Below are 14,405 nucleotides of genomic sequence, written 5' to 3' on the forward strand. Positions count from 1 at the left end.
TACAAAAAATTAATAAATAAAATGTATTAACACTCAAGGATGTACATTTTGGACAAGATCTATTAAGCTTCTATTAAATAAAAATATTTTTTGTTCTCTATCTCAGATATTTGGTTGTTGAATTTAGCTGTTTTTTCTTCCCCACTGAGAGCATCAGTAAGAGCATCTTGACATGCATTTATTAGAGTTTTTAACTTGACAAAGAAACTACAAAATTAATTTTTACATTGTTTAGGTGCATTTCTCACTAGATAATACATAATACATGTAATACATGTTGTAAGCAGGGTTGTTACTGTAAACTAAAACTATTAAAATAATTTTTACTAATTTAAATAAAGCGCAACTAAAATTAAATATAAATATTAGATGAAAAACTTAATAAAAAAACTGAAAGAAGGTTAAGTGCTAAAATTACTAAAACAAATTAAACTAAAAATAAATTAAAGCATTCAGAAATATAACAACTAATAAAATGACAAAAGCACATAAGACAATTACTAAAACTGAAACAAAAAAAAAGCTAATCAAAAATATCAATAAAACTTTAATAGTATATAAATAATACTAAAACTACACTGGATTTATGGCCCTGTATTTTTAAATGGTCTAAACTGATTTTTAAAGAAAAGAAAATAAAAGAAAAAAGAAAAGAAAAGAAAAGAAAAGAAAAGAAAAGAAAAGAAAAGAAAAGAAAAGAAAAGAAAAGAAGTCTCTGGTCTCTAAAACTGAATCTTAAAACATATGGTGAACAATTTTCCTAGTTGGTTTGTTACAGCAGTTGTGTAATTAAGTAAATGCGCCAAGGCAGTTGTTTTCCAATGAGTAATCAAGTAATCAAGATTTACCCTGACGTTGGGAAATTGCATTGTGGGATACAAGCCGATTCTTTGGATTAAATTCAGAGATATGCTGCATGTGTGTTTTCAGCATGGAGAAACAAAGAGAAACAGAGAGATGAAAAGTAACAGACCAACATTATTGCATTAATATTTGTGTGTACGAATTCAACTTATGTTTTAACCGTAGCATGCCAAGCTAATAGCTACTTTGTTGAAGCTAATAGTTTACATTGTAGGAGTTAAAAGATACTCTTTTTTTTCTCTCCATAGGTTCGTATATTCCCGTACCTGATTGGCCGTGAATCTGCGTTTGCTGATAACCTAAAATGGATGGCGTGTGCAAATAAAGGTTTGTGTTTTTTTTTTTTTGGTGGGTGATCTTCCAAATGACGAGCTGAATTTGATTTACATTCCATTTTCATTTTTGCTAATTAGTTAATTAATTATCCTGGCTGGGTTTTGCTGGTCACGGAAACTAAACCCAGCATTGTGGGTTTATTGGTGTGAAGGCTGGAGGAAATCACGTGGGTGTTGAGTGCTTGATGGGAGTGTGACGGAAACTGGCTCAACTCGCAGAGCTGACATGCAGAGGTCAAGGGTCAACTGAGCCTAAATCACTCTTTCTGTCAGCTTGGCTCCTGTGGCTGCACAGCGTTGATCACTCCCATGTGCCCACGCCACGGATGACTGGCTGCGGGATGAGGAACGCAGGCACACACACACACACACCATGCTGAGAGTTTCTAGCTCTGCACCTGGAGCCTCTGCAGTAGCACATGCACGTTTTCAACACTGCCAAATGGATGGAAAATACATCTGATAATCAGCCAGTATATTGTAATCATTTAGTATACACACCGTTCAAAAATTTGGGGTCGATAACATTTTTAGATGTTTTTGAACATAAACCTCACCAAAGCTGCTTTTATTTGTACAGTAAGCTGTAAAAACTATAATATTGTGAAATATTAGTACAATTTAAAATAACTTTTCTATTTAAATATATTTTAAAATGTAATTTTTACTGTTTTATCACATGGTCCTATACAGAAATCCTTCTATTATGCTGATTTGTAAATTTGCTGAAAACAGTTGTGTTGCTTAATATTCTGGTGGAATTTTCTGGATTCTTCAAAAGAGCAGCCTTTGTGTGAAATAGAAATAATTATTGTAACAATGTAAACGTCTTATATATTATAATGATAGGGTCATAATATGTATTTTAAAGTATTATAAATACATTTAAGAAGGAATTGCAGGGTTCATAGAAATTGTTTAAAAAATGTATACATGCATTTCGCACAATATATATATATTTAGGTTAATCTGCAATGTTGCTGTGTTGTGCAGGTTACTTTAGTCAGATCTCCACGCTGGCTGACGTTCAGGAGAACGTGATGCGGTATTTGCATGTGATGAGCAGACCTAAAGTTATCGACCATGAACACGACACAGTGTGGACCGAAGCCTATGTGGACAGCGCAGTAAGTATAAATAATCACGCTGTGTTGTGTGTGTATAGCATCCGTATCCCTTACAGAAACGTACAATGTGAACCATAATTTCTGCAAAAATACAATTGTTACTAAAATAAGATAGCACACTTTTAGTTATAAATCACCACTATTATCAAAAATAAGTAAAAAAAATTACAGAAAAGAAACTTCTTACATTGCATTATTATTTTATTACTTATTTACAGTACCAACAACAACTGTAGTAACTATGGTATTTTAGCAGAAATCAATGCCATTATGGTACATTTTTGTAAAGGGTTTGTCTAAAACATCCAAAGTATTTTCTCTACAAAGTCTATGTGTTTTCTACAATCATTCACCTTCATAAAATGCAACTCAGTCTTCATTAGTAACTCCCTGAAGGTCTCATCAAGACACTCTTCCATTCAGTGAGCACTACGAGAAGCAGATCAGGTCACACCGTGCCGTGTGTCTCTTGTATGTGTGTAGTCGTGAGCACATGTCAATGACACGTATTATTTTTCTCCCTGTGTCCCTATAGCTCGCACAGGCGCACAAGGTAACAGTCGTAACCGGTCTCTGTGGCTCTGTTCCCAAATCTAGCGAGCTGCCTACGGAGGCAGCATTTTAAGGGCGCGCACAACATGAAGGCTGTTCCTCCTACGATAGCTAATAACAGCAAAATTTTGATGGCAGCACGTAGTGAACCAGGCAATCCCAGAATGCACTGCAACAAGTTTAAAGAGGGAAAAACAGACTGTAAATAGACTTTCTGAAAAAAAAAGGTACAAAAGGTGCACTGGGGTGGTACTCTTTTGTAAGGTACAGCTTTTTGCCTTATTTACCCCTAAAAGGTGCATATTAGTACCTTAAAGGTGTCAATATTATTACCATTTAAAGCAACTGTTTTAATATGGTTTGAAATTTAATTTATTCCTGTGATGCAAAGCAAAATTCTAATTTTAATATGCTACTTTGCTGCTCAAAAAACATTTATTATTATTATCTGTGATTAATTGTTTAATTGTCTTTTTTTGCGCAACAAAATAAAAATATAATTTTTAAAATTATATAAAAAATATTTTTCTTGTGAACTTTATATTCATCAAAGATTTCTATTAAAAACTGTTCTTTAACATTGATAATAATAATTATCATTATTAATAAACGAACATAACCATTATAATAATAAATCTGAAGGATCGTGTGACGTGATAATGTAATAATATTTCACAGTATTACTGTTTTTACTGTGCATAAGAGCATAAGAAACGTATTTCAAAAACATAAAAAAACTATTTTCATAATCAATCATAATGAATATTAGTACAACAATTTTATATTTGATTAGTTTTGAAAGGGTACCGACTCAGTGACAGCTCAGCGTACCTTTCTTCTGAGTGTATAAATTGTAGATTGTATGAATATAGTTCATTCACTACTGAAAATATAACACAAATAGTTCTGTGATTAAAATGTGATTATTTTACCTAATAACTGTTGTATATTTATGCTTATTAGAGGTTTGTACTTGCGCTTTTTAGCACTACTTGTATGACATACGACACAGAATGTTCAAAATCGTTCACCTAGTTAGAATGCTGCCTATGTAGACTGTAGTCAGCAAGGCAGCTGACTAGGTTTTGGAACAGAGCCTGTTTGTGTCCATTCTGTCACTGGTGTCTTGCAGCATTTCCTCATTGTAATTTGCTTTCAGCATTCCGTTTCTGGAATCTGAAACGTTTTATTAGTTCTTGAACGTGGATGTGGTGCAAAGTGCTACAGGGAAGCACAGAAAGCAGGCTGAGAGAGCGATAGATAAAAGCCAGAGAGGGCGAGATGTGGTCAGAGATAGGGTTTGGCTTCACTCTGCTGGGTATGTCGAGAACTGCAACACCGACCGCTGTGCCATTCCATTTCTGATAAGAGTGACTCATACACACACACACAAACACACACACAAATGCAAGTGTTCGCACCCTCCCGATGTCTTTGACACCCTCCTCTTTCACACACACACACACACACACACAGACATGGGCATAGGCGTAGGGTGTTGGGAATTGTTCTCCGGAGTGTGTGTTGCTGTATCTTGGCCACTGAGACACCCCATTCATCATTTTGTGGATCATTGGCTTTTATCTCCTAAAGCTGTAATAAAAATGACATCGGAGCAGAGGGGGTGAGAGAGGCAGCGACTGGGAGAAAGAGAGAAGGGAAGAGGGGGGAAGGAGAGGAACGGGGAAGCACAAGGTTAATTCACAGATTTCAATTTGGCTCCTGCAGGTACACCTCTAGTGTTCTGCACGAAGCCAACCAGACTGAACAAATGTTGGACCAAACTCAAACTGAGGTTGAGTTTTTTTTTTTTTTTTTTTTTTTTTTTAGCTCTCAAATGTGAGACAGAATAAGAGAGACTTTAAATCCATCTTCAGTGGGACTGGAGGAGATTTTTGCAGTTGGTTTAGATACAAACCTGCCAATCTGGCAGTGGAACACCGCCAATGATGCTTATTGCTACACACTGAAAACACAATTTAAAGGGATAGTTCACCAAACTGTTCACAGCATTCATTTTCTGATTCACAAACACACATAAACACACACACACACATTTCAGTCTTTTCAGACTTAATATAGTACACAAGCCATGTGGACCACTTTTATAATATTTTAATTATATTTGATTTTTCATTGTATTTTATTGTTCCCCTAAAAATAGATTTACAACATTTATTTTTGTTTTCTTTCTGTTTTCCTCTTTTACAAACACAAACAACCACATTCAGGAATCCTCTCAAGGGCCACTGTAAAACATGCATAATGGACACACACACATAAGGGTGAGGTGAGGGAATAACAGACCTAGTTTCAGCGTGCTCATGCGTTAAATCATGTTAGCCCTCATCGTGCCCGCAGCTGAGCTTACAGTTCAGCTACAGAGATGAACCATCTTCACCAGATCACCCTTCACTTGTCTACACCTCGCACGGCCATTATTCAAAACGTTGGTTTGAATATTTCATGTCGCAGCAACTTCCTTGATCTGAAGGCCGGTAGGACAACACAGTGTGAGCGTATGAACCGGCCCTGGCGATTAATGTCCATCCAAAGTCTTTATTGTGTGTGTTTTCTCAGATGTTCATGTAAATGTAAATCTGAAAGTCTTCTGTTGATCTGTCAGCAGCTTAGAGAGAATAAAGGCCCAAACCCGATAACCACAGTCGCCATGCCTGTGTTTAGCACCAAGAATGAAACGGTGAGGAGTGTTTGTTTGTTTGTGTGTGTGTGAGTGTGTGTGTCAGAACTAAACACAGAAAAAACAACATATTTTTGTATAGATACATACAGTATTAGTATTAAAGTATATTCGAAAACGTGTATATTTAGGTTTCGGTATGTATACATATACGTACGTATATGTAGGTTTCCTCATATTCATATTATTAATATCTATATTAATACTAGTTTAATTTTTTACATTTTGATATTATTAATATTTCATCTTAATTAAATATGACTATCAATATTAATGTTGATTCTAAAATGTGTATTCTACTAAGTTTCCATGTGGAACTATAATAACAACTGTAATGATATATTTTACAGAGTTTTCATATAAAACTATAATAACAATATTCATATTATTAATATAAAAATTAATACACATTTAAATTTTGATGTTGATAGTATTAATAATTAATATTAAGTAAATATGACTATCAATATTACTGTATATTCTAAAATTTATATTCTACAATATGGAACTATAAAAACGTCTTAGGTTACGTGTGTAACCCCAGTTCCTCGAAGGAACGAGACGCTGCGTCAGGAGACGCTTTGGGGAACTCCTACAGCGTAACTGGCTCTGAATACCAATGAAATCGGTCCAATGGATGGGAGGGACGTCACGGACGAGGTGACGTAATGACCAGCTGGTATAAAAGCACGTGCAGTGAAACCGGCGTCAGCTTCTAGAATGAAGCAATGCCGGAAGTGTGGCCTCGCGACGCAGCGTCTCGTTCCTTCGAGGAACTGGGGTTACATATACGTAACCTAAGACGTTCCTCTTCAGGAACTCGAGCTGTGTCAGGAGACGCTTTGGGGAACGAGATACCCACGGCACCAGACTTCCAAGTCCCTGCCCTGTGTGTATCCATATGGAGCACAGCTAGGGCAAGAGAACGGAAAAACCTGGAGTGGCTCGCATGTCTAGGCCATAAAACCTGACAAAGGTCAGGGGCGTACACCATCCCGCAGCGTTGCAGATGTCCTGGATAGGGACACCTGCGAGAAAGGCCTGGAGGCCGCCACACTCCTCGTGGAATGAGCTCTGACTCCCATCGGCGAGGGGAGGTCAGAAGACTCATAGCCCATCTGAATGGCATCCACAATCCACCGACTGAGGGTCTGCTTGGAAGCAGGAAGACCTCTCTTCGGGGGACCGTAGCAGACAAGCAACTGGTCCGCCCTTCTCCACATGGCAGCTCTGTGGACGTATGCGTCCAGTGCTCACACTGGACACTTGCTGGTCAGGCTCCCGAAAGGGAGGAGGACTAAAGGCCTGCAGTACGACAGGCTGTGGCATGACCGAAGGAACTTCGCAAAGTCCAAGTGAGAAGGGGCCACTGACAGGGCCGCAAATCCCCAACTCTCTTCAGAGATGAAATCGCCAGAAGAAACACGGTCTTCAGGGCGATCTGAGATCTCCTCAATAGGCTCGAATGGAGGCCTACAGAGAGCATCAATACCACAGCCAAGTCCCAAGGGGGGGCCCGGGACCGTACTGGAGGCCTTAGCCTCAGTGCACCACGGAGGAAACGTATAACTAGCGAGTGTCTGCCCACTGACTGTCCACCAAGAAGGGTGTGGTAGGCCGAAATTGCCGCCACAAAAACCTTCAAGGTGGAGTGGGCTAACCCTGCGGAGAGTCGAGCCTGCAGGAACTCCAGCACTGTACCAACCGGGCAGTTAACTGGGTCGAGCTGGCGATCTCCGCACCATGAAGTGAAGAGTCTCCACTTCAGGGCGTACAGTCTCCTCATAGAGGGAGCTCTGGATTGGAGAATGGTCTCAACAACCTCGGTTGAGGGATCGGAAGCTACGAGCCATGTCCCCTCAGGGGCCACACCCACAGCTTCCACAACTCCGGGGCGGGGATGCACAAGGTGCCTCCTGCCTGTGAGAGGAGATCCCTCCTGACTGGAATCTCCCATGGAGAGCCGTCGAGGAGGGAAATCAGGTCCGAGAACCATACTCGGCCCGGCCAGAACGGGGCTACTAATAGCAGCCGGAGTCCGTCCCGGCGCACTCTCTCCAGAACTCCGGGGAGCAGAGCAATCGGGGGAAAGGCGTACAGACGAAGCCTCGGCCACCTCTGTACCATGGCATCCAGCCCCTCGGAGCTGGATGACGTAGAGAGTACCAGAGGGGACATTGCGCTGTCTGAGTAGCGAAGAGATCCACTTGAGCCTGGCCAAACATTCTCCAGATCTGCTTCACCACCTCGGTGTGAAGCATCCATTCCCCGAATAACAGCCCCTGCCTCGACAGGGTGTCTGATCCCACATTGAGATGCTAACTCAGACGCTCAGAAGGGAGCGGTATGCTCAAGGTGACCCTCTAAGTTGAGGGGAACAATGCCAGCTTGACCAACAGGAGAGCCGGGAGGGAGCAGCATGCTCATAGGTGACCCCCTATAGTGAGGGGAGCAATGCTAGCTCTACCAAGGCAGAGCTCTGGTGAGCGGAGCACTTAACTCTCAGCATGAGAGGGAACTCAGATGCTCAGAAGGGAGCTCAAAGGTGACCCTCAAAGTTGAGGGGAGCAGTGCCAGCTCGACCAACCAAGAGAGCTCAGCCTCATAGCCCACACAAGGATCTGGTGCGCCAGCCTGTACAGGGGGCGCAAACCGCAGACCTCCTTGGTGGTTGATATAAGAGACCACCGATGTGTCGTCGGTGCGAACTAACACATGGCAACCTCTTAGGTCTGGGAGAAAGTATTTCAGAGCCTGAAACATGGCCAGCATCTCGAGCCTGAGCATGTGCCAAGTGAGATGATGACCCCTCCACAGACCGTGGGCAGGGTGGCCCCTCATGACCGCTCCCCAACCGGTGAAGGCTGCGTCCGTCGCTAGCGTATGCGGCAACACGGAGCTCCCAACACCGGGCCCTGGGACAAGAGCCAAGGTTGTCTCCACATGTCTAAGGCACGTAGGCATCGCCGCGTGACCTTGATCATGCGAAGCGGGTTTCCCCTCGGGGAGAACCCCTTGGTCTTGAGCCACCACTGTAGGGGTCTCATGTACAGCAGGCCAATAGGTATCACGTTGGACGCAGCTGCCACCAGACCCAGCAGTATCTGAAACTGCTTGACAGTGAGTGACTGGCCTTCTTTCACCCTCCTGACTTTCGTGAGGATTGACTCGATCCGAGCAGGAGACATACGTGCCTGCACCGTGGTCAAATCCCCACCACCCCCAGATAAGTGGTACTCTGTAATGGAGAAAGCACACTTTTCTTGGGGTTCAGTCTTAACTTCCGGTTATGCTGTAGGCGTTCCCCAAAGCGTCTCCTGATGCAGCTCGAGTTCCTGAAGAGGAACTATATTAATAGTGAAATTAATTAATAATTAAATGTCAATATTAATGTATATTAATATTATATATTACATATGAATAGTTATAGTTTCCATATGGAACTCTAAAAAAAATAATATTATTAATAACAATATTAATATAATTTTAATGTTAATATTAAAATTTAATTTAATTAAACATAACAGTCAATGTTAATGTATATTGTAAAACATATATTCTAAAAAGTTTCCATATGGAACTATAATAACAATGTTATTATTATTATTATTATTAGATTTGATATTATTATTACTAATAATTAATCCTGGTATTCATGTATATTCTAAAATGTATATTTTAGACCTGTTCTGTGAACTGAATCAACTGATTCACGTAAAAGATTTGACTCAAAAGAATGGTTCATTCATAAATCTGTACTTCTTTCATTAAAGGCTAGAGTTGATATAAAGATTTTTATAGGTCTCTTTCTCACACATATCTATCATATGAATTTTAAAGTACCACTTTTAGAGGAGTTTTGTGGTTTTGAAGCATCAACCTTTTATAATTGCATTGAATAGTTTTTAAAAATCTTTTTTTTTCTTCATTAAATTCTGTTTGATTTCTTAATCAAACTCATCAGAACACTCTCGTTAATAGTACACTATAATACTGACAGTGTTTCACTTATATTTAATTCTCAATGAGTTTCAATGATAGTTAATATCCACCATATAAAAACTTCAAATGACTTGTTAATCTCCCCATCTATTTTCAAACCTGTCAGTTTGTTATTTGTACCAGTGTCTATCCAAAAATGAATGTGCACACTTTATATACGAATACGCATATGTGTGAAAATAAAGTGATTTCACAGCATGTGTCCCTCCACAGAAAAACCAAGGCATCCTGCTAGGCGTCGCAGGCACTGACATCCCCATTCAGGAGTTAATGAAAACCATCCCGAAACACAAGGTAGGCTGTTGCCACCAATAAATATAGCCAGGATTCCAAAATCAATTTTAATCTGTTCAATGTTACACTCTCTGTATCTTTAAGCATGCAGGGGTGTATTAATGCTATCATTTTTAAAATCTTATCTTCTTTTCTCCAGCTAGGAATACATGGATATGCGTTTGCCATTACCAATAACGGATATATCCTGACACATCCCGACCTGAGGCCCCTGGTAAGGACTGATATCTTTTGGGCCCATTTCTAGCTTTATATTAGGATTATGATTTCAAACACCACCTAAAATATGATACAATCAACTACATCCACACCCCAACAAGCTGACTCAGGTAAAATCTACCCATACATGCAGTGTGTGCTTGTGAGAGCGCTGGTGGGACGCTGAAGTGCATCATGGGAGATGTAGTTTTTGTAATCCCAACCCTTTTCCTCTGATATATTGCATGCAGGAATAAAAGCCCATTCATGTGCCTGCCAGGGCTGATCAGAGCACTGAGGTAACTCACCCTTCACAGGGACACCCCTCACCCTGCTCTCAGTCAGCACGCGTGACTGCGTGTGTGTGTGTGCGCGCGTGCGTCTCTGTGTGTTGTGAACGTGTTGGTGTTCTCGTTGTAATGTGGCTCCAGTGCTGCTGTGTATTCGTTTGTGTTTGCGTAGCGGTGGTGTGCATCAGTCAAGGCTTCTGAGTGTGTAAGAGTGTGTATTTACAGACCGCACTGACTCTGTGTTGCTCAACAGGGACAATGTCATGAATGTAGGATATGCTAAAATGTGTATTATTAGTGTAAGTAGCATTGAACTGGACTGGATTCAAGTGTGACACAAAATAACATTCTTATTCAACTTTAGAGATATTTTAGGCTCTGTTCCAAACTGAACATCTAGTCAAATTTTCTAGGCATTATAGTCAAAAACTCTAAATGTGAAAGCTGTTTCAAACAGTAAGCAGCATTATGCTGGATTTTAACAGCATTGGACATTATATGTGGTATGTATCCTTCATGGATATCCCAGAATGCATTGCAATTTTACATGAATGTATAAAGTATATTTTATTCACTGAAAAGTATATAAAATTAGAAAAAATAGGTAAATCTAATTAAAAATGAAAATGAAATGTAACTAATATTTATGTTCTTATTGTTAACGAAAATTATTATAATATTTTAAATATTTTTTATTCATTAAACTAAACTAAACTAAAATGAATAATAAAAAAAGAAAATAAAAATATTAGGTAAAAAAAGAAAAAGAAAATTAGGAATGTTGCCTTGGCAAGTAATTGAAATAAAATAATAATAAAAAAATAAATATTTTAAATATGCAACAAAAAAAACCCTAATAAAAATGACAAAGCACATAATAAAATTAGTATAACCTAAACTGAAAATATAAGAATAAGAGCTATCTAAAGCTAAATATTTATCATTTCTATAATTAATACTAAAATAACACTGGCAGTTTGTTATAGATTTGAATCATTAGCTTAGCAACATGTTAAAGTCAAGCTGTTTGGATTTCTGTTCCTGCTTGTCTTAAAATGTATTCATTATTTATTAAAATTAAAACAAAAACTAAAATATACCTACATGTATTCATATTTATTTTTATATATATATTATATTTATATATATGGTCGCAAACCCACACATTTTTCATAACAATGCACCATTCCCATTGAATAAAATAAAACTAAATATTAAAATGAAATAAAATAAAAATATAAAAAAATAAAATAAAATAATAGTTGAAAAACTTAAAAAAAAAAAAAATAGAAATATTGCCTTTGCAAGTAATAGAGATAAAATGAGTTGCTTTTCAGTGGCTTTCAGTGCTCCATATGAAGAACACTATTTACATGGCACATGGGAGTAACTGTTAATGTTGGGTTGCTTTCTGCATAGTGTTTGAATTCTGAATTGAAGTGTTTGAATTCAGTAACTTATGAGGTTAAATTTAGTTTAGAATGCTGCCTGTGTAGATAGCAGACGGCAAGACAACTCATTAGGGATTGGGACAGAGCCACTGACTGACTGAATTTCCAAAGCCAATCTGAGCAAAACAGATTAAACAGATTATTCTGACACAGATCCCCATAAGCCAAATACTGGCTACTCTGATAGTGTGTAAACAAAACTCATTTCCACAGTTTGTCGATCCTGCTCCTGTAGTCCCTCAGAGCTGCACATATTGGATGTTTCTCTTATGTAAAGGTGCTGTAAGCAACTTTTTGGAATTCAACACATAAAATGTCCCAACTACTGACAGATACCAGTAAAATAGCTGTCCTCAGAAATCAAACCTGTCTCAGTGACAACACTAGATCCTGTAAACAGTAAATAAGAGTCAGAGAAATAGTCCACGCCTTAAAGCCAATCAGAAAACCAGTCAATCAGAATTGCTTTGTGCCTGTCAATCATACTCTACGTTTGGGATTGCTTTGATCGTTTTGGAGAAAGTTAGCAAAACGGTGAAACTGAGCAAATTGTTTACAGCACCTTTAACACGCTTCATCTGATTAGACACCGTAAATGTGCAGTGCTAGTTGGAAACCCAAGGAGCAGGAGTGAAAAATGCCAGACTAATGGCCTCTCTCACCATGTACTGTATGTTTCTGTCTCCATTGTGTTACCCGTATGATCCCAGTCCCTAAATGTAACTGCACTGCCGTCCTCTAAAGCACTTCCTGTCCTCTTTATGTCTCTTCCTGCAGTACCAGGAGGGTCAGAAGAGGAAGAAACCCAGTTACAGTAGTGTGGACCTGTCCGAGGTGGAATGGGAGGACACAGAGGATGTTGTATGGACCAGTTTTTAATGAGTGCACTTACTGCTGTACATTTAGACCCGAAACATACTTTATGCAAGTATGCAGATGCTAATGCTTTGCAGGTTCCCAGTCCTGTTATGCATTAGGTTCACATACTTGCATAAAGTGTTGAGATACAGTATTAAAGTGAATAAGTGCTGCTTCATAAATGTGTTTATTTGTAGTTACGCACAGCAATGGTGAACAGACGAACTGGCACTTTCTCCATGGAAGTGAAAAGAACAGTGGACAAAGGGGTAATGATTTATCTTTGCATGCAAGAACTAGAATAATATAGGATATTAGTATCATAAAGCTGTTAAAATAATAGCAAACTATCAAAAATACACCTCACTGGACAGCTTTTATCTTTAAATTTGTTCCCCACCAGAAACGTGTCTTGACGATGCACAATGATTATTACTATACTGATATTAAAGGAACTCCATTTAGGTAGGTAATGTCTTGTATATGTACATATTTTACATTTGAACGAACGTTGATTGAAAGTATGTGGCTGACTTTTGAAATGATATTTCTTGCATGTTTTGTAGTGTTGGTGCGGCGCTCTCTCGAGGACATGGGAAATACTTCTTCAAGGGAAATGTTTCACTAGAAGCCGGTGAGGATTTAAGGTCCTTTCACACGGAGTCCAAAGTTTTCGTATGCATTTCATATTCGTTTGCTATCAAAATGCTTGCTACGCAGGAAATCGAACCTGATCCGAATTTTCTACGGATGAAAGTCTCAGCCGAAAAGTTCGGACTCTGTGTGCAATGACCTTTACTTTATTAGCAAGGCTTGCCAAAACAAGTTCATTTTTATTGTACAAATGCTTGAATATCTGTTCTAATCTTATGGCTGTAGATTACATATATTTTGTTTGAAGCTCTACGAAAAGTCTGGTACTTTGGAGTTTTGGAGGTTATTTTTTATGTTTCATCATTGTTATACATTCATTTTTCGTTTCCTTTGTGGGAATTTGAAATATTTATAAGTAAGACACACAAATATAAAAATAATAGGATTTTTCATTTTCCCTTTACATATTTTTGTTTTGATATGAACATTTCAGATTGTACAGGAGTATTTACTGTATATTGCTGAATCATGAGTTTCTAATAACCCCCCCCCCCCCCCCCCCCCCAATATATTCATAACCAAAATACCCTCTAAAGCCTGACATATTTAATAAATAGTTAGTAAATCATCAGAATTTTTTTTTTTTAAATGGAGCAGTTTACTGACTTTTAGACAAAATATATAAAAACATTAATTAACCTTAATTGGGCCCAAACTGAGCAACAATTTTCAGAATGGTGCAGTTGCTTATATAAAAGTTGTTCATTTACTTAATAAAAAAACATTAAAGATTAAAGCAAAAAGACATGTATTCCACAACCTGAAGGTGAACTTTTTTACAGTTGGGCTAAAAAGCCTTTTATTTGCATAGTACTGTTTGCGAAGTATAAACAGAAAGCATATAGTAGATTGTATAGGCTTTTCAGCAAGGTTTTGAAAAAACAGGCTTTTCAGTAAAGTTTTGATAATATGGATCATTTAGAAGCCTATTTGCATTTTAAATATGATACTGTAGGCTTTTTAGTGTTTAAACTCTCAGATAAATAATGTTTAAGACATGTCCTTCATGGGTGAACAGATCTGTTTTCTTGAGATATTCCTCTCATTCAGCCTGAAAACAGATGAACTGCCAGTGCTCT

The 14,405-nt window shown here is 38.4% G+C and overlaps 1 protein-coding gene across 1 annotated transcript in view; it reads left to right on the plus strand.

Moving 5' to 3' along the window:
• The window catches only part of LOC306855288 (voltage-dependent calcium channel subunit alpha-2/delta-3-like), a 44,343-nt gene that overhangs the window by 20,569 nt on the left and 9,369 nt on the right, over nt 1–14,405 (plus strand). The window contains exons 13-21 of the mRNA XM_079393864.1: nt 1,113–1,191; nt 2,193–2,326; nt 5,505–5,579; nt 9,795–9,875; nt 10,015–10,089; nt 12,592–12,675; nt 12,870–12,941; nt 13,076–13,137; nt 13,239–13,306. Coding sequence (XP_079249990.1) covers nt 1,113–1,191; nt 2,193–2,326; nt 5,505–5,579; nt 9,795–9,875; nt 10,015–10,089; nt 12,592–12,675; nt 12,870–12,941; nt 13,076–13,137; nt 13,239–13,306 — 730 coding nt within the window. The remainder of the gene's footprint in view (nt 1–1,112; nt 1,192–2,192; nt 2,327–5,504; nt 5,580–9,794; nt 9,876–10,014; nt 10,090–12,591; nt 12,676–12,869; nt 12,942–13,075; nt 13,138–13,238; nt 13,307–14,405) is intronic.

This window comes from Barbus barbus (assembly GCF_936440315.1).
Source record: "Barbus barbus genome assembly, chromosome: 35".
NCBI lineage: Eukaryota > Metazoa > Chordata > Actinopteri > Cypriniformes > Cyprinidae > Barbus > Barbus barbus.